At 35.3% G+C, this 21,645-nt stretch overlaps 1 protein-coding gene across 1 annotated transcript; it reads right to left on the reverse strand.

Annotated features, from left to right (window-relative positions):
* Positions 1-258: 258 nt before the first annotated feature.
* UPK3A (uroplakin 3A) lies at positions 259-19,858 on the reverse strand. The gene is made up of 6 exons (XM_053719037.1): positions 19,739-19,858; positions 12,125-12,262; positions 11,074-11,335; positions 7,252-7,331; positions 2,923-3,055; positions 259-1,249 (listed from the first exon to the last, which is right to left on the reverse strand). Exons 1-6 carry the CDS (start codon positions 19,788-19,790, stop codon positions 1,114-1,116), a joined length of 801 nt encoding a protein of 266 aa, XP_053575012.1. The 5' UTR covers positions 19,791-19,858; the 3' UTR covers positions 259-1,113.
* Between the last annotated feature and the right edge of the window lie 1,787 nt (positions 19,859-21,645).

The following is a 21,645-nucleotide window of genomic DNA, read 5'->3' on the forward strand; positions in this document are numbered from 1 at the left end:
AATCAGTTTTGAGGAAGAAGTGGTCTATATGAAGGTGAATGGGACCCTTTAGACATTGGAGATTTAAACCTACTTGAAAGACACATGGGAAAATATCCCAGTCGTATCAATATGACCCTAGTATCACTAAATCAATATTAGTGGGACTTAAAATTAAAAAAAAAAAAAAATTATTAAAAAAAGGCAGTGAGGGGGGGGGGAAAGCAGCTGTCTACAGGGTAGACATTCACAATTTTCATAAATAAAATACATAGCAAAAAAATTAAAACAATTTTTATTTAATAAGATACACATACAAAACATTGTTACAATTTGAAAGTTGAACTGACAAAAAAAAAAAAAAAAAACACACACACACAAAATCAGATTAACAAGCTGGCAGAAGTTGACTTTTATGCTTTTTTATTATTATTATTATAAATAAAAGTAAAATTAATTCCAGTAACTGAATTTTTTGCCACTTGTCAAACCTACAAAAAGTTAAAGGGACACTAAACCCTAAATTTTTCTTTCATGATTCAGATAGAGAATACGATTTTAAACAACTTTCCAATTAAGTTCTATCATCTAATTTGCTTCATTCTTTAGATATTGTTTGCTGAAGAAATAGCAATGTACATGAGTGAGCCAATCACACGAGGCATCTATGTGCAGCTACCAATCAGCAACTACTAAGCCTATCTAGATATGCTTTTCAGCAAAGTCTATCAAGAGAATGAAGCAAAATAGATAATAGAAGTAAATTAGAAAGTTGTTTAAAATTGCATGTTCTTTCTAAATCATGAAAGAAAAAAAATTTGAGTTTCATGTCCTTTTAAGTAATACAAAATTTCCATATACAACTTCTGTTTTAATGGAGGAAGCAGGCACATAATCACAGTATCTTAGAAATGTGCAGAAACAATAGGTATCACTAAACCACATTCTGTAAAGATAATCAAATAATGTATACACCCCTTTATAGAAACGAGGGTAATTCAGTCCACATTATGTGTTCACTCCGAATTATGGCTTAATTCTTTTTTACACTGTTTAGAACAAGCTTTCATTCATAACCTCAACAAAAATAGGAAATAGATTTCCTAAGATAAATGAGTCAGGTTTTGAGGCATTTTAGGCCTGTGGGTTTATAGAATAACGTTCCCGCTCTGCAGACAATCCCGGTTCTGAGCTAGTCTGTTGCTTTTGTGGCACATTGAGAGAGCTGCGAGTTTCATGGGTTGTAGTTGCTATCCCAGATGGTTCAGTCCTATTGAAGGAGAGAAAAATAAAAAAATATATAATCTATAATAGACTCGGTGCTAACAGATGGGCAAGTGCAGGGGGAAAAAAATAAAAAATAAATTCAATGAAAATAAACAGTTTATTCTGTCAGCATTGATACAGCAACTAGAAGAAAAAAAAAAACACAACCTATAAAACACAATGTACTTAAACATAATAAAATCAATTAAATACTTAGTCAATTTGTATAAACAACTGAATTGTTTAAATTATTATAAACTTAAATTGTCATAAGTATGTATTTTAAACATAGTGTACAGAACCTATTTACTCATTTAGTACAGAGGTATACGACACAAGCAAACAAGAAATTATTAAAATGTTCCACAGAGTACCCATGATACATAGGTATATTTGTGTAAAAGCAAGTGTAAGCAAAATTTTTAAGTTAGAACTACTATACTTTAAACCTTACCAGCTAAAAAAACATTTTTAAAGTTATGTATATTTTACCTAAAAAATAAAAAGCATGTGATGATATATATATATATATATATATATATATATATATATTTATATATATATATATATATATATATATATATATATATATATATATCCAGCAAAATGAAGACATCCTAAAATGTCATCAGTTCGCCAAATAAATCTCCTAGGGGTGATGGGATTATACTTTCAGAATTTACTGGCTTTTGAAGGCATAAATTAAGTTTAATACATATTATTCAATTTTACCTTTTTCCATCCTGCATTTTTTGTTAGAAGGTATGGTTTAAATAAAAAGTAAACTCCTTGGTGCAATGCATATCATTTTAACCAGATGTTTGGGGCATCTAACACATTTTATCACAACGTGAGAAGTTTCCTTGCTTCAAACTTGAGGCAATTTCAATTGATCAAGAATCTGATTTTTGCACTCTTATGTCTTTGCCATTAAACCCCTTAAGGAATGTTATTCCGTCCCATCAGTAAACAAACATTTAACACTTTTCACAAACAAAGCTCCAAAATCATAAGAAACCCAAGTCAACAAAAATGTCATTAAATTTGGGTGGTTTGGGACTTTTCTTTTGCATTCCAATCAATTTACAGTTTGCCTCCTGTTTGAATTAGATAATTCACTTGAATTACACATTGAATAGTATACAACCAAAACATAAGGTAACCACATAGTTAAACTTATCTCTGCATATTTTCTGTGGCCAGGGACGATTAAAAATTCTACAAAATGTAAACATGATTTTACATTTGATGGCTCGTAATGGCCTTGAAACAGAAAAGATTCAGGGAAACCTTTAAATATTTTGTCTCTTATGAAACCAAACACACCCCTTTATATCTCAAAAACTATAAAATACATTCAAACACACACTTGACCTATGGAACTTATGCTTAAAATATGCAACAAACAAAAAAAACACGCCATAAGGTTACAGTCAAAATACTTATATATTTATGTTTTTTTTTTTAGACTTCTCTCTTCTGCCAGTTCAACAAAATGTTTGAATCAGACAATGGATAGGTACATAGGAAAGAGGTTGGTAACCTATAAATTACATACTACTGAAAACAGAGCAGGGTATTCACTAATAATTGTGTGTATATGCTCTAATCATTCTCTAGGTCACAAGATTACCACAGTTAAACTCCGCCCACTTGCCATAAAATGAGCATACTCACATGAAGTTTGAGACAACTGCAGCAACAAAACCCGCTAACAGGAAGAAGAGCAGAACGCTGAGAATAGACGTTATGACAATCATACCACCACTTCGTCTGCCAGGCCATGTGTCAATAGTATCATAACTTTTGGCTAAAAAATAAAGAATTGTATTCTTTTGTAAATGATCATATTAAACAATGCAAAGCACATTTAATAGAATACACCAAGGAAAATGTATATTTGACATATATTTAGACTAAATTAATAGAAGTCAGTTAAAATCTTTAATAATATTGTTTTTGAATTTTATATTTATTTTAAAGATTAGTTTGAATGAGATGTTGGTACTTTGTAATGTGAGATGTAGTATACCACTCTGGTATAAAAACACTTTAATATAATCTGCCAAAGTAAGCACTGCAGGAGACTAGTGTAAAAGGCTAAAACAAACTTATTCATGCCATAAAAGTACATCACAAAAATGTGTGCCGGAGTAACAACGGTCTTACACATTTCAGCTCATGCCTTACTCAGACACTTTAATATTCCTCTTTAAATATGGTCTTGGTGGATTTGTAAACTTTTCTTGCTTGTGTAAAAATAGTTTTTGACCCACATTCTAGGAAGCCAAAAAGGAAAAATTTTGAAAACTACAATAGCTTTAAATCAAATTTAAATCTTTTTGAAAACCTAGGTTACAGATTGTGCATTTTTTTTAACCTTTCTAGGGAATGTGGTGCAAGCACAATTTTTACATAAAAGCAAGTATTTTTTAATATCCATTTAATCAGTGGAGGCTCCTTAACAAGGACAGTAAGGGCAGCGCCCCTCTAAAGTTTTTGGGGAAAGGAAATAAAAAGCCATTGTGGTGGTACAATTAGCAATGGATGTTTTTGTTTGGGGTATATTTTATTTTGCTTTTCTTGTGTGGGGGGGGGGAATTAAAAAAAAAATAAAAAAAATTTGCATTTACAAAGTACTCAGGCAGGGCGTTTTAGAAATCTGCCCTGTTTGAGAGGACTTTGCACATGCTTAGTCTATGCCTTAAAGAGATTTCTGATGAGGACGTCTAGGCACAGACAGTCTTCTAAGCTCCTACTTGCTTAAAGGAGCCTGTGGGACCCCCACATGCTCCTTTGAGCCAATAGGAGGGAGCCTGGGGAAAGCTTGCTTTGGTGATATTTTCCATGTAAGAAGATGTGTTCACACACTGCAATCACTGTTCAGAGTGAATAAATAATTACAACAGGCAGGTATGAGAAAATTTTATCATAAAACATTTTTTTTCTGTAACTTAAGGCAAGATGGCAGCCCTGCAGGGGACACTTAATAGTTAATAATTGCGAGGAGCTGCAGAGCCTAAACTGAGTTAGCCTGGGATTGCACCAAGCAAAGTGCATGAATCTGCTGCATCCCAGACTTAGACTTACCTAGCCCTCCATAGCAGTAGCTGTTAAGTGGAGCAAGTAATGCTAAATATGCAATCGATTCATCTCAGTGATGGACGAAATAGAGTGTCTATATAGCACAATAAGTCCAGCAAAGCCCAGGGTGGTGCACACTAGTTTTCCCCCTTAGCCATGTTAACCTGGACAGTTAGGAGTTACACATGCCACAGGGAGAAACCCGACTAGTGCTGTCCACAAGTCGTATTCATGTGCTATCCAGGGGCACAACACAAGTTCCTCCCTGCACACCCTACACCTTGTGTAACACAACTGTCCATATTAACATGGCCGAGGTGTCAACTACACGCTACTTAGGGTCACTGCCAAACCCCCCATATATGAAACCAAAGTACATGTAGCAGCACAGACATAAAAAGCTATTCAATTTATTGTAGCCACATAACCACAGCAGCAGAGTTTCAGGATCACTCCCTTAATCATACATGGAGCGTCGCTGTTGTGGTTATGTAATTACAATACATTTAATTGCTTTCTATTTCTGTGCTGCTACATGTGGTTTTGTTTGGGTGGTGAGGGAATGCAGCTGTATCACCTCTTTTCTCCTCTGAGTTTTACATATTACTTCTTAGTATCATTTTAGTAGCACTCCTTGTAATGGCTTCTAGTTAAGTCACACTGTCCTGAGTGTCTTCTGCAGATCATTTTCATAGTGTAAAAGGGAGTCATGGATGAAATTGTGTTGTAGGTGACAAATTTAAAAAAAAAAAAAAAGCTGATTTAATTAGAAATTTCTGGGGATTAAAGTAAAAATTGGGAGAAAGAAAGAGTGCCAGTACAATAAAGGAGATCATAAAACATGGATTCTACTCGGCTGTCAAGGGTATAGTTGAGCGATTCCTAAAATCTTGTATGTTGCGCTAACAAAATTACAACAAATAAAAACACCCAATAAAACACTCCAACATTTCTTTTGTAAGGCAGTGTTTAATTACTGGTATATGTCCCTTTAAATGATTTTCGGGACTCCCAATACACAAAGGCACATGCAGACACAAAAATAACTCAATATATGCCTTAATAAACAGCTCAAAATTAACTTCAGTTTGTTCAATAACCAGAGATACATTAAAAGCAAAATAATATTTAAAATTGAAAATGTGCATGAATGCATTACAGTTTTAAATAAGCTTTTTTGTGATATAAATGCATTATCTAAAATGCATCTAGTAATACTCATTCTGAATGTGCCTCATGCAGAGATATGTTGTGGCTTGTGGGATGCAAACTGAATCATAGACATACAACATGCTGCATGCACAGTGTTTGCATGAGAGCGGAGAGCGCATGTGCAGCATGTGTATGTAAACCTTAAACAGTGATTGCTTTTACACAAAGAAAGAAGCAGTCTGCTAGAGACAGACAACAGATCAGTGGCTTGTTCTATAGCCCGGTTACTACCTGGGAGCAGCTTATTTCACCCCAATTGTGCCTTTCACACAGGAGAACTTTAAAATTGTTTCTGCCACGTCAGTGAGGTGCAGTCATATCCCTCTAAGCTTGTTGAAAGAAAGCCTGCCCCACTAGATCCCAAACTGGATCGTGGGCGGACCCTTCATGCTGATTTAGCATCAGATGAAGTTTTTTTGGTCTACTTTCCCTTATTCCAAGGCTGGCTGTTCCTGGCTTGGAAGAAGAGGGAGACTGTCTTTTGAAGTTACAAAAGGAATGAAAATTAGACATTTTGGCGACACTTAGGTCTTTTCTTCTTGTCCTGAGGTAGGAAAGACCCCTTTCCACCAGTAATCTCGGAAATTATCTCCACCAGACCAGAACCAAAACAGAGTCTTACCCTTATAAGGTAAAGATAGAAAATTGGACTTGGAAGTTACATCAGTCAACCAAGATTTTAGCCACAAAGCCCTACAAGCTAGGTCAGCTAAGCTGGACATCTTGGCTCCCAGTCTAATCACTTGCATGTTGGCATCAGAAATAAAAGAATTGGCCAGTTTAAGAGCCTTAATCCTATCTTGGATCTCATCTATAGAAGTCTTCTAAAATCAGCTCAGACAGGGCATCGCACCAATAAGATGCTGCACCTGCCACTGTAGCAATACTTGCAGCAGGTTGCCACTGTAATCCCTGATCAACGTACATCTTCTCTAAGTAAGCTTCAAGCTTCTTATCCAAGGGATCCTTGAAAGAACAGCTATACTCTATATGAATAGTAGTTCTTTTGGCTAGAATAGAGATAGCTCCTTCCACCTTAGGTACAGTGCGCCACGAATCAAGTCAGCAACAGGAAATCTCTTTTTAAAAACAGGGAAAAAAAAAAAAAAAAAAAAAAAAAAAGGGAACCCCTGGCTTATCCCATTCCTGAGCTATAATCTCTGAAATACTTCCACGGAAGAAGGAACATCATAATATCTATTGAGTTTACTAGATTTTTTTAGGGTTGACAGTGATAGAAGAGTCAGAGTTGTCCAAAGTAGCTAGAACCTCCTTTAGAAGTAAACGGAGGTGCTCAAGTTTAAATCTAAAATTGACTTCTCTGGGGGTCAATAGTTGTAGAGACAATTACAAAAAAAATAAAAAATAAAAAAATCATCCATAACAAATTAATTGAAAGGCATTGTATAAAGTGAAATGCATAAGTTTTTTTCATAAAAAGGGACAGTCATGTAAGATAAGTTAGTGTACTTGTCTGTTTCTCTATTAATTTTAAATAAGGTGACTGGTATATGGTATTTCCCCTCCAAAACCTATAATTTTTTTTATTTTATTTTTTAAATGAGCAATCTAATGGATTTATTTTCTCCAGTTACAGTAATCTTGCATCTAACCTGAACACTATTCAGAGGTCAATTGTTAGAAGACTTTAAAATAGGTAATTAGAAAAAAGAAAAAAAGGGGGGGGTACCTTGGACAATTGTAACTTACCTTTTCTTGTAGCGATTTTAGCAGACCAGTCTGTTTGTCCAAGAGACTTTCTGTTTGCATCTGCTACTACATATTTAAACCTGAAAAATATAATCAGGAATAATACATACAATTAGTGACTATTTTTGAATTCCATTGAAATGCTCACCACCTTTCAGGGGAAGTGTGGAAATTGCAAATTTCAGATTTTAATTAAAAGATAAAATTAAAAAGGGAGGTAAAACTCAACATTTTTCTTTCAAGATTCAGAACGAGAATGGGATGAGAGCAGGTAAATAGCCATGGTTACTAATCAGCTGATTATTCCACCTGTGCTCTAGTTCAGAGATCCTTAAAATGTGGCCGCCGTTAGGGAGGCCAGGTTTGAAAATCAGTGCTCTAAATCATGAAGGCAAAATAAAAATAATGAAATGATGGATTGCATTCCCCCCCCACCCATTATTAAACAATTTATGAAGACATAAACTGAGATTAATATCCCTTTAAAGACTCATGTCCCTGTACATTAAAACTGTTTCTCAATTCAAGTCCTCAGGACTTGATAGGCAAAAATCTAATGATTACCTTTGGTGAGAGCAGGTCAATAACCATGATTACCAATCAGCTGTTTACCTGTTCTCTAGTTTAGATATCCTGAAAATTAGGCCTGTTAGTGTGCTCTGAGGACTGGAATTGAAAAACTGCAATAGAACCCCCTCCCGCATTTAAATAAAACCTGATGACATGGTTAATTGAACAACACAAGACTATTCAGTAGGAGCCTGGATTAGGTTACAGAGAATTTTGCCTGAACAATGCTCAACCCCAATAGAGGATTGTAGTTAAAAAGGGAAAAAAAGTGTACTGTAAAATTGCCTTCCCCTTAATGTGCTTCCAATGATTTTGTTATACCAGCTGCAGAGTATAAAATATGTTAAATTGCTTATTTGGGTTTATTTTTGTATATGAAAGTTATTTGGACACCACAATCCATTAAAATGAGCTGAGCTTGCAGGGAAATCAGATCTCCTAATTTTATTACTTTCTGTACACACATTTCTTTATCTTATCTGTATGCCAAAGCCCAAACACTCAAAAACCTGATATAAACTTCTCTGCTCAAACTAAAATTATATTAAATGATTCTCCAGCACTGCAAGATCCCTAGTGAAATTCTAAAAAGGAAGATTTTGCTATACTTCTCCAAGGGGCGTTCCCTGCATTTCTGTATGTGAAGGAGATACAGGCCCAGCGCAATATAACCCTGCGAGACATGAGCTTTCTGCTGCATTTACACTTTGTGCTTTGTATTTTATATTACTTTAAACTTCAGATTGCTTTATTACATTTTAAACTTTGCACTATTTTGAATTGTATACAGCAGTGTATTTAGGACTGATTTTACAAATTCTGTTTATGCTTTGACAGTTCCAGTGTAACTAAACAAATTAAGCTCATACTTTGTATATTTATGTGTATATTTTACAAATAACATTGCACTTTTCATTTTTTTTTTAATAAAAGAAATACAAAGAGACAACTTCAGTTTCTCAGGAAGCTTTATTACTTTTTATGGGCCTGATAAGCAAATGTTCTCTTGTTTGGAGAGAAACTATAGTGCAGATTGTCCAAGGGCGTAACCTGGAAATTCCAGAGAGATGCCTTCCATAGAAAGTAATGACGCTCCGAGATACAGAATTTCACAGGCAAAGTTAACACTGGGAGTGTTATAAAATCTCAGTTTGCATCAAATACAAAGTAAAACAAAATGTTTTCACTACAATTTAACTTTTGCCAATACTTTACTATATATTACTTGTATGTTGTATTGTGAAGTTTGAACAAACTTTACCAGCATAAAGCTGGCAAGATAATTCAGCGAGATAAGCTTGTGTAAAATGCTTACAGCATTTCACAAGAATTGTGGGAGCTACAGACATAACCTGGGAACTCCCCTATCCCTTCCACTTTCTGCAGCTATCAGATTTTCATTTTACAATAAATCTAATAAAGTGCAATTTCATTTGTAAAAAGATACACAGAAATACAGTAATAAAGTATAATCCTAGTTTGTTAAAGTAACAAACTTTCAAAACAATCAGAATTTTTAAAATCACTGCTGGATCTAAATATACATTTATTAAAAGAGAAAATAGAAAGTGCAAAGCTTAAAATGTACTAATATTGAAAGGACCCAATCTGAAGTGTAAAGTACTATAAAATACAAAGTAACTAAACTCTCATATCAAGCGATGCTATGTTGCACTGCGTTTGCTTCACATACGAAACGCAGAGAACACCCCTTAGACAAGTGTAGCAACATTTGCCTCTCTCGAATCTTGTGAGATTTTGCAGTGAAGGGTTCCGCCCTTTATCTTGTAGCATTCAGTGAGTTCAGCCCCTGTGAAGTCTGCACTATAATTACTCTCCAAGCAGGAGGATCTTAATCATCAGGTCCTTAGACAGAACAATTGAAAATTAACATTTTATTACTTATCTCTTCTACCTCCCACTAGAAATGTAATTTGTGCTGCTGGCTGTGTACACAGCTTTTCTATATTCAGTACAAAGACAGTCTAGACCCAACACATAATTGTTATTACTTATGTTTACATACCAGAGAAGCACCCTGCAGCTGGTTCCACATCTAATAAAAGTACATGAAGCATTTAAATATTAGTTTGTTAGAAGCTGAAAATGTCTGCCAAGCTCCGCCTACCTATTGTGTGTATATTTTGGTATGCTACGTTTCTCCAGTCACAATCGACTCGTGAATACGTTTTCCTACACACACCGATTTGTGCACATAAAATTTGAAATTTCGAACGGAAAAATATTAAAGGGACATGAAACAATTTCTCTCATGATTTAGGTAGAGCATACAATTTTAAACAACTTTCCAGTTTAATTCTATTATCAAATGTGCTTCATTCTTTTGGCATTTGTTGAAAGAGCAGCAATTATTATCGGTTATTTGTAGAGCGCCAACAGATTCCGCACTACTGGTTTCTAACTGAACACACGGGTGAGCCAATGACAATAACTATATATATGCAGCCACCAATCAGCAGCGAGAACCTATGTTCTTTGCTGCTCCTGAGCTTTCCTAGATAAACCTTTCAAAAAGGATAACAAGAGAAGGAAATTGGAAAGTTGTATGTTCTACCTAAATCATGAATGTCTAATTATGACATTACTGTCCCTTTAAACGTGCACTGCTAAACGGTCATACAAGATAACAGTTAAATAGACAAAAATAAAGCTGTGGGCGGAGCTTGGCGGCCATTTTCAGCTGCTAAAAAACAATGATTTAGAAGTTCCATGCAATTCTTACAAAGCTTATAGATGTGGAACCCATTGCAAGATGATTGTCTGGTACATTACAATAAGTAATAAAGAAGAAGTATTGGGCCTACACCACTGGTTTTTAAATCTGTCCTCAGGCATCCCTAACCGGCCACATTTTGAGGATATCTGAACTAATCAGCTGCTTAGTAAACATGGTTATTTTACCTGCTCTCACCCAAGGTAATCCTGAAAACCTGGCCTGTGGGGAAGGCCTGAGAAAAGGTTTGAAAACCAGTGGTCTAGAGTGTCCCTTTAAGTATAGAAACTTTCAGTATAGGTAGGGATACCATCAGTTCTTTCAAATGCCAAAATAAAGATAAACAAGCTACTTATAAACTATTTAATATACTCCAGCAGGAAAAATGGATCATTGGGAAAACATTGTTTTAGAGTGCACTTTACCTTTAAGCTTTATAGCCCAGCTGGTTGCAAAAAAGTTTCCGTATCCTTTTAGGTCCCAACTAAAGAGCCACACATCAAGTACATAAAACATACCTATAGGTGGTGTCATACAAAAGCGGTGCATTACACGGTCCAGCAGTGTTTGGATCATCTACGCAGCTTACGTTACTTCCCACTCTGAAGACAAAATAAATAGGACTGGATATATTTTCTAAACTTTGAGGACAAATAGGAATGTCAAAAGAGTCCACTATATACGGCCCATCACGTCCTCCATTTGTCACGGAGTAAGTAGATGTGATAATGTACTCATCATTGGCGTTGGCCTTGTACGTAACAGATTTATTGGCAGCGCCTAGAGAGGGAAAAAAATAAATAAAATTTACACACACATATTGAAATATCCAGATAAGGACATTTATACAAGCATTAGGCATGGGCAGAATTGTGTTATATGTGGCATTAGTTTCTATAACTAATGCTGAATGACTGCAGACAGGGGCATTTGCCTATTTTAAACACAGGATTTATTTGTATAAAATTGCTACACACAATTATCTATGCAAATAAAAGTATTTGCGTGTTGCATTTTACACGAACACCAACCACAGTAAGCAGCGTGGGTCCTTAAGAGCTAAAATGGACAGACATGTACCCTAGATCAGTGTTTCTCAACCACGGTCTTCAAGTAGCCCCAACAGGCCAGGTTTTCATTATAGCTGAACCAGAGCACAGGTGAAGTAATCAGCTGATCAGTAACCATGGTTACTAACCTGCTCTCACCCAACAGCTGATTACTTCACCTGTGCACTAGTTCAGCTATAATCAAAACCTGGTCTGTTGGGGGGTACGCGAGGACCGTGGTTGGGAAACAATGCCTGTCGTTAACTGGGTAAATTGCACGCTCTGAATCCTGACAGCATACATACACTTTAATTGTGTACAGTAATTATACTGTATTTAATGGCCCTTTAAATCCTCACAGATAATGGCAATATAACTTGTTTGTTTAGTCAATACCTTTAAAATGGAAAAAATAAATCTTGAAACGACCGTTTCTTTTAAATGTTCATAATAGGCACTGACTAAATCAGGTGGGAAATAAAAGTTGAGTGATTTAGAAACAGATTGTGCTGTCACTTACCGTTTATATAAGCAAACAGATAGACTTTACCACCTAGTCCAGTAAACACACAGTATGGTTTTTCCAAAGTAACTGTAGTTAGCGAAGGGTTAATTGGAAAATATTTTGAGTTTGCTAATATGGGAATTGAAGAGTCACCTAAAGAGAAGAAAAAAAAAAAAATCATCATAACTACATAATAGCAGTTGTAGGATAAATTGTATAGACATCCCAAAGAACAGTAGTACTTTATACGCTTTATTATTCCAACGCCTTTAGTTACATTAGGGGTGACACTTTTTGGAGGGAGCATTCCCAAATATTCTTCTAATACAAAAGAAATTTAAGATATCCGGTATCATTTTGAAAATGTAAAAGGAATTTTAGGGACTTTAAAATCAAATTTACTCATGTCATCAATTTGACTTTGTACTCTTGATATCCTTTGTTTAAAGACTCGTGTACAGCAATCTACTACTGGGAACCAGCTGCTGATTAGTAGCTACAAACATATGCCTGTTGTCATTGGCTCACCAGATGTGTTGAGCTAACTCCCAGTAGTGCATTGTTACACTGGGGCTGATTTTAAAGGAGTCTAGTTCAAAATAAACATTCATGATTTAAATAGGGCATGTAATTTAAACAACTTTCCAATTTACTTTTATCACCAATTTTGCTTTGTTCTCTTGGTATTCTTAGTTTAAAGCCAAACCTAGGAGGTTCATATGCCAATTTCTTAGACCTTGAAGGCCACCTCTAATCTAAATGCAATGTGACAGTTTTTTTTTACCACTAGAGGGCGTTAGTTTATGTGTTTCATATAGATAACATTGAGCTCATGTATGTGAATTTACCAAGGAGTGAGCAGGGATTGGCTAAAATGCAAGTCTGTCAAAAGAACTGAGATAAGGAGGCCGTCTGCAGAGTCTTAGATACAATGTAATCACAGAGGTAAAACATATATTATTAGAACTGTTAGTTATGCAAAACTGGGGAATGGGTAATAAAGGGATTGTCTATATTTTAAAAACAACAACAAATCTGGTGTAGACTGTCCCTTTAAAGCAAATATTAGCCTGTAGATGTATTTGTTGTTTAAATTAAAAAAGTGTAATAATGTTAATTTACACAAGGTAATGGGCACCTGAATGTTGAAACTCAGATTTCCCTTATCTGATCTTCTCTGCTGAGGAAAGTTGGGTACAGATATAAAAAGATATTGAAGTATGCAAAACGCAGCTGTGTGTAATGTAGCAGGGCTGCCCCGGCTGCTTATGTCTGTCACTCTCTGGCCACAAATAATAACTTAAATTTACTTCTATGATCCAATTTGCTTCATTCTTTTGGTATTTTGTTGACAAAACCCTACTGGGAGCTAGCTGAACACATTGGTGAGCCAATAATGCATTTATGTGCAGCCACCAGCAACAAATAAGCATACCTGGGTATCTTTTTCAAGAAAAGATACTACAAGAACAAAACAAATGAAATAGAAGTGAATTGAAATGTTTAAAATCACATGCTCTTTCTGAATTATGGGGAGGGAATGTTTTTTTTTTTGTCCCTTTAAAAAAAAAAAACATCATGAGACCCACATTTTTAAAAATTCTCATGATTCAGACAAAATACAATTAAAAAAAAAAAGTTTTCAGTTCACTTCTATTATCAAATTTGCTTCCTTCTCGTGTTATTCTTTGTTGAAGAGATATCTAGATTGGTGGCTGGGGCACTACATGACAGGCAATAGTGCTGCCATCTAGTGCTCTTGCTAATGTATAACATTGTTGTAAAACTGCTGCAGACACGAGCACACTCCTAAACTTACTTTCCTGCTTTTCAATAAAGGATAACAAGAAAACCAAGAACATTTGATGAAGTAAATTGGAAAGTTGCTTAAAATTTCATGATTCCATCTGAATCATGAAAGAAAAAATGCTTGGGTTTTATGTCCCTTTAATAGAGAATCAGACAATTTGAGCCAAACTAGAGGAAAAGGGGTCAAAATAAAGGAAGTATATGGCATATCTTTTACAACACAATTTAAATTGCAAAGTATTTAACCCCTTAATGACCGGACCATTTTTCAATTTTCTTACCCTTAATGACAAAGGCTATTTTTACATTTTTGCTGTGTTTGTGTTTAGCTGTAATTTTCTTCTTACTCATTTACTGTACCCACACATTATATACAGTTTTTCTCGTCATTAAATGGACTTTCTAAAGATACCATTATTTTCATCATATCTTATAATTTACTATAAAAAAAAAAAAAGATAAAATATGAGGAAAAAATGGAAAAAACACACTTTTTCTAACTTTGACCCCCAAAATCTGTTACTCATCTACAACCACCAAAAAACACCCATGCTAAATAGTTTCTAAATTTTGTCCTGAGTTTAGAAATTCCCAATGTTTACATGTTCTTTGCTTTTTTTTTCCAAGTTATAGGGCAATAAATACAAGTAGCACTTTGCTATTTCCAAACCACTTTTTTTTCAAAATTAGCGCTAGTTACTTTGGAACCCTGATATCTGTCAGGAATCCCTGAATATCCCTTGACATGTATATATTTTGTTATAGAAGACATCCCAAAGTATTGATCTAGGCCCATTTTGGTATATTTCATGCCACCATTTCACCGCCAAATGCGATAAAAAAAATAAAAAACAAATGTTCACTTTTTCACAAATTTTGTCACAAACTTTAGGTTTCCCACTGAAATTATTTACAAACAGCTTCTGCAATTATGGCACAAATGGTTGTAAACACTTCTCTGGGATCCCCTTTTTCAGAAATAACAGACTCATATGGCTTTGTGGTTGCTTTTTGGTAATTAGAAGGCCGCTAAATGCCGCTGCGCACCACACATGTTTTATGCCCAGGAGTGAAGGGGTTAATTAGGGAGCTTGTAGGGTTAATTTTAGCTTTAGTGTAGTGTAGTAGACAACCCCAAGTATTGATCTAGGCCCATTTTGGTATATTTTATGCCACCATTTCACCGCCAAATGCGAGCAAATAAAAAAAAAAACTTTACATTTTTCACAATTTTAGGTTTCTCACTGAAATTATTTACAAACAGCTTGTGCTATTATGGCAGAAATTGTTGTAAAAGCTTCTCTGGGATCCCCTTTGTTCAGAAATAGCAGATTTATATGGCTTTGCTTTTTGGTAATTAGAAGGCCGCTAAATGCTGCTGCGCACCACACGTGAATTATGCCCAGCAGTGAAGGGAGCTTGCAGGGTTAATTTTAGAGATCAGCCTCCCACCTGACACATCCCACCCCCTGATCCCTCCCAAACCCCACAATTGTTACCGCCATCTTAAGTACTGGCAGAAAGTCTGCCAGTACTAAATAAGAGTTTTTTTTTTGTTTTTTTTTTAAATAAAAATTATAAAATATTTTAGTTGTGATGGACCCCTGCCTTAGCAGCAACCTCCCTGATCCCCCCCCTCCAGCTCTCTAACCCTCTCCCCTACCTAATTACCGCCATCTTGGGTACTGGCAGCTGTCTGCCAGTACCCAGTTTGGCCCCACAAACCAAACTATTTTAATTTTATTTATAACTTTTATTTGTATGTTTATTTCTGTAGTGTAGCAGCCCCCCCCCCACAATACCCCCACCCCCTCCCAGATCCTTTTAAATGAAAAAAAAACAAAAAAAAAAAAAAAAAAAAAAAACAAAACACCTTTTTTTCCCCTTCCTTTTTCATTGGTGTCAGTGTGGCTAATGCGCGCCCACGTGCTCCCTCCTCCCACCGGACAAAGGCACCATCACTACCGGTGCAGAGAGGGCCACAGAGTGGCTCTCTCTGCATCGGAGTCTTGTAAAGGGGTATTGCAGGATGCCTCCATATCGAGGCATCACTGCAATACCCTCAGAGCTGCTGGAAGCGATTGTGATCACTTCCAGCACTCTGTTAGACAACTGACGTACCAGGTACGTCCATTGTCATTAACTTCTTGTTAATGCATGACGTACCTGGTACGTCAGTTGTCATTAAGGGGTTAAAGGGACACTGTACCCAAAAATTCTCTTTTGTGATTCAGATTGAGCATGAAATTTTAAGCAACTTTCTAATTTACTCCTATTATCAAATTTTCTTCATTCTCTTGGTATCTTTATTTGAAATGCAAGAATGTAAGTTTAGATGCTGGCCCATTTTTGGTGAACAACCTGGGTTGTCCTTGCTGATTGGTGGATAAATCCATCCACCAATAAAAAAAGTGCTGTCCAGAGTACTGAAACCAAAAAAAAAGCTTAGATGCCTTCTTTTTCAAATAATGATAGCAAGAGAACGAAGAAAAATTGATAATAGGAGTAAATTAGAAAGTTGCTTAAAATTGCATGCTCTTTCTGAATTACAAAATAAAATTGGGTACAGTGTCCCTTTAAAAGGAACATAAAACTGTTCTTTAACTGCTGCCATATAGTAAGAATCTATCTATATATCTATACACACATACGCTCTTAAGCTTACCTAGATATGCTTTACAACAAAGGATACCAGAGAACAAAGTAAAATGTGGTAATAGAAATAAATTGTAAAGTCTCTTAAAATTGTATGCTCTATCTGAAGTTAAACCATGAAACAAATTTTGTTACATACCCCTTAAAAGTTTAAAGGCACAGCAATGTCAAATTTACAACTTTAATTATTCAGAACATTCAGCTTTAAACAGTTTTCTAATTTACTTCTGTTAACTAAAATTTGCTTTGTTCTTTGTTGAAAAGCATACCTAGGTGTTCTCTGAAGCAGCAATGCACTACTGGGAGCTAGCTGCTTATTAGCAGCTGCATTTGAATGACTTGTCATTGGCTCACCTGATGTGTTCAGCTAGCTCCCAGTAATGCATTGCTGCTCCTTCAACAAAGGAAATCAAATAAATAAAGCAATTTTTTAAATAAAAGTAAAAATTAGAAAGTTGATTAATATTATATGCTTTTCCTTAATCACAAAAATAAAATATGGGTTTTTATGTAGGTTTGCCACCTCGGTAATATTTTTCTGGACACTTCTGAGTTACACATACTGTGGGGTTTGCAGGAAGGGACATGAATAGTCCTGTCCAGGGTCACTACTCATGTGCTGTCCAGTGCATGTGCCATTCTGCGCTCCCTGCAACATGTAGAACTCATAGCCGAGGTGGCAACCCTTGTTTCATGTCCCTTTAATTGCTGATGTATAGCAAGTGGATCCATAAGAACAAACTAATAATCAGTACAATCACAGCCAATAAAGACAAACCATAGGTCAGTACTCAGGTGGCCCAGGTATAGCAACTCACCCATTTTAAATGCTATATTTGATATCACAAAATAAGAATGGTAGTGGATCACTGGTTATCATGTGGTCCCTTCTATGAACATGCATGTAGGGCAGTCTACATCTATAGAAGGGGTTTTCAAACCTGTCTTCAGGCCTCCCTAATAGGCCAGATTTTCAGGATATCTGAACTGGAGCAGAGATGAAATAATCAGCTGATTAGTAAACATGATTTTTAACCAGTGCTCACCCATGGTAATCCTGAAAATCTGACCTGATAGGGAGGACAGGTTTGTAAACCCCTGATCTATAGTAACCATCTGGTCAATACAGACAGCAGCAGCCCACAACTAAGGTGCATAGTAATTGGGCACTGGGCAGGAACAGCTCTGTCAATGGCAGTTTAGTGATCAGCAGCATGGTGTAAATAGATCTACAGCTATAAATGAACCATACAAACCCATATACATGTATGTATATTTATACACACACGTTGTATACAGACAGATATACACATTTAAATGGATTACAAAAAAAACTAAATTGCTGGGCATTACACCTTCTGCACTTGCCCTGAATCTATCACCAAGAGTGGTCTGGAGGGCAATTACCACCCCTGACAGTACTAGCAAATTGCTATATTCTGCACTTGTGCTGTAGGCTTGCCATGCCTGGTCTAACAACTAAAGCAAGGGTGTAAATAGAAACATCTGAGCACGGGGGTACATTAAATGTGCCCCCCCCTCATTATTTCTAAAGTCCAATGTAAAACACAGTTCTACATACAGTAGCCATACATATTTATATACACACACATATATATAGGGGTTCGGATGGACCTGTAGTCACTAAAAAAAAAAAAAAATACAAAAATTGAAAGTTTGTTTTTCAAGAGCATCCAAAGCTTATCCTGCTATATAAAGACAGACCACAATCCGGATAGAATATGCAGCCTATGAATGGAAAGGGCATAAACTGCTTTAAAAGGGACATTAAACACTAAATAAATGCTAGATAGAATGAAGCATTCAAATAAAAGATTAGTCTGAGAATAACATGTAGATGTATTTTTTAAAGTTTTATTAGCTGTTTAAATATTGACAAAAAAAAAAAAAAGTGTAAAGTTTTAGTGTCTATAAAACACTGGGAGCTGCCATGTTGTAACTTAGGTTACCTTCTCTGTTGTGACCAATTAGGGACAGATATAAATAGGTCACTAGAGTGTGCAGCCAATGGCTATGTGGGATAGAACAGTGTTCTGCACTTCCATTTCTAACAGGAACTGAAAAACCCTACAATTTCAGAATGAAATTGCAGGAAAAGGGGACAAAATAAATAATGAAAGTATATTGCAGAGTTTTTTTTTTTTATATATACAGTTACATCATTTTATATTAACATCTCAAAGTGTTTAACATCCCTTTAAAAAGAGGTAGTTTCAAAAGTGACAAAAAATAAAATAAAATCAGTTTCATATGATCTTAAATTCGGATATAAATGACAAGATGGAAACTGTGTGTTACAACTTTGGCAGCCAAAAGGTTAATGAGACAGTGAATTTAGACCGGGTAGATAGATACCGAATACAGGTGATATTCTACCTTACCTTAGTCTCTGATCTTAGTGAATCTAGGCAAGTGTATTGATGTTTTTATGCATCTACTACACTCCCATATATAATTCTGTTTAAACTAGAACATATACAGTATATTCATAATCCAGCAATGAATGCTGCTAAATAATGACCAGAAAGGGCAAAATTAGCAACACAAAATTAATGTTTTAAAACTATGTTTATTTTTTAAGCCAAATAACAGGATTAACTAGCCTAACTGCCCTCAGGCATTCTCTGAAAGGCTGTATCTGTTCTGGGTGAATATTGCCAACAAATAAACACAAATGATCAATACTTTTTGTATATAAGTCAATAGATTTTTTTTTTTTCTGAAGGACTGTGAGCAATCCCTATATGTTTAAGCACTGAAACAGTCCCCAACTTATTTCTAATGAATATGCACACGATTTAAAGATTTTACATTCCACTAATAATAGGTCTATGTGTGTATTATTATAAATGTATACAGATTTGTGTTCCAAGAGGTTTTTCCATCTGCAATACTTAAACACTGGGTCTTATATTAAAGCATTAAAGGTATACATGCTCTGCTGAAACTCATATCAAACCACCTTGACTTTTTAAATTATTTTCCACCAATACATCTAGAACAATGGGATAAAATAAGATTTACAAAAAGTAGAAAATAACATTAAAAATAAATTTTAACACAGTTCAAAAATATCTTGTATAAGTAAATAATTCCCCCCCATTTTCTATATTACATAATAAAAAATATACATAAATGACTTACCAAAACGAATCTGCATTAACCAAAAAGTGAGCACAATTTGTACCCAACCCATAATGCCACAGAGGACTAAGTAATGACCAGCAGGGACTAAAGCATGCACCTGTTAGTTCCAGACTCAGAGCTAAATGAATCTTTCAGGTGTGAATACCATACCTGCAACTCTTGGCTCCACCCCACCCACACAATCCAATCAGAATGCTGCAAATAATAACAGGAGTGTCTCAGATGGAGGTAGGATTTTTATTCTAGTGGCTAAGTATGTTTTTTCTTTAAAGGGACAGTATACATCAATTTTCATATAACTGCATGTAATAGACACTACTATAAAGAAAAATATGCACAGATACGGATATAAAAATCCAGTATAAAACCATTTAAAAAATTACTTAGAAGCTTCCAGTTTAGCTCTGTTTAAAAGGTTACTGGAACACCCACTGCCAGTGGGAAATAGCAGACACTGCCCCCCTCCCCTTACTTTGCATATGAAAAGACTCTTTAAACAAACAGGAGCAAGCTGGAGTAGGTATACCTCGGTATTCTCATAAAACTTTGGGGCTTGGTTAGGAGTCTTAAAATCAGAGCGATGTTATTTAAAAATAAGCAAAACTATTGATTTAAAAAACAAAAAACTGTATGGGCTATATAAATGGATCATCTACAAAACATTTATGCAAAGAAAAATCTAGTATATAATGTCCCTTTAAAGGGACACTGTACCCAAATTTTTTCTTTCGTGATTCAGATTGAGCATGAAATTTTAAGCAACTTTCTAATTTACTCCTATTATCAAATTTTCTTCATTCTCTTGGTATCTTTATTTGAAATACCCGAATGTAAGTTTAGATGCCGGCCCATTTTTGGTGTACAACCTGGGTTGTCCTTGCTGATTGGTGGATGAATTCATCCACCAATAAAAAAGTGCTGTCCAGAGTACTGAAACCAAAAAAAGCTTAGATGCCTTCTTTTTCAAATAAAGATAGCAAGAGAATGAAGAAAAAATGATAATAGGAGCAAATTAGAACATTGCTTAAAATTGCATGCTCTTTCTGAATTACAAAAGAAAAAAATTGGGTTCAGTGTCCCTTTAAGGTAAGAAACAATAGTGTAGTTTATTTGTTTTAAATTGGACATGTGCTATATGAATGTTGTATCTAACACAAATATAAATTATATTAATTCACCAGGTACTTTTTTGATGCACTCTTAAAAAGATAATGTTTTGGATGAAAATAATTCAGACTGCATTGTACAATGTCACAATATTCCAGTACTTTTAATTTTTAAAATAAACTTTATTGAATAATGTCATGAAATCACAAAAAGTGTCTTTTTTTATGATCAACAGGTACAATACAGATTGTCACACCCTCTGTGTATACTTGCACCACCTGCTAGTTCTGGGCCCCCCACCCCCCTCTCCCCCTCTAGTGACCTCCTTTGCATTCACATTCTTACATCTAGTGAAAAAAAGGGTTTTGGAGAATGCGGCTAAACCTGAAATTCGGTATCAGTAATATATCTGGCTTCAGATCTCTACACATTCCTTTTTTATTTCCATACAAGCATGTATTTGTCATTCTAAGCATACTGGTCATTTCCTTCATTTAACCCTTTTTAAAAGAAAATAACAATTTTACTAACATTCTCTTTTAATGTAGAAATGAAAGATTTGAAAAGTAACCTTTATTTATATCTGTTATGGATTAGTGCGTTTCATTTGTGGACATAACTATTTTTACAGTACATGTGTATTAATAAAAATCACTGGTTCAGATATAGCTTGCACTGGGCATACTATGTGAATACAAACGTAAGCCCAGGGCGCCAGCATTCAGGCACAGTGTCAGCCAAGAAAGCTGGCAGCAACTTGTATCACTTTGGTGAAGACACAAATTGAGAGCTCTATT

The sequence above is a fragment of the Bombina bombina genome, chromosome 6, assembly GCF_027579735.1.
Source record: "Bombina bombina isolate aBomBom1 chromosome 6, aBomBom1.pri, whole genome shotgun sequence".
Classification (NCBI taxonomy): domain Eukaryota; kingdom Metazoa; phylum Chordata; class Amphibia; order Anura; family Bombinatoridae; genus Bombina; species Bombina bombina.

Coding starts and splice junctions, on each gene's coding strand:
- UPK3A (XM_053719037.1), bottom strand. CDS start 19,790: ATGGGTTGGGTACAAATTGTGCTCACTTTTTGGTTAATGCAGATTCGT. Junction 3,056..7,251: donor TAAAATCGCTACAAGAAAAG/GTAAGTTACAAT, acceptor TTTATTTTTTAG/CCAAAAGTTATGATACTATT. Junction 1,250..2,922: donor GCAGTTGTCTCAAACTTCAT/GTGAGTATGCTC, acceptor CTCCTTCAATAG/GACTGAACCATCTGGGATAG.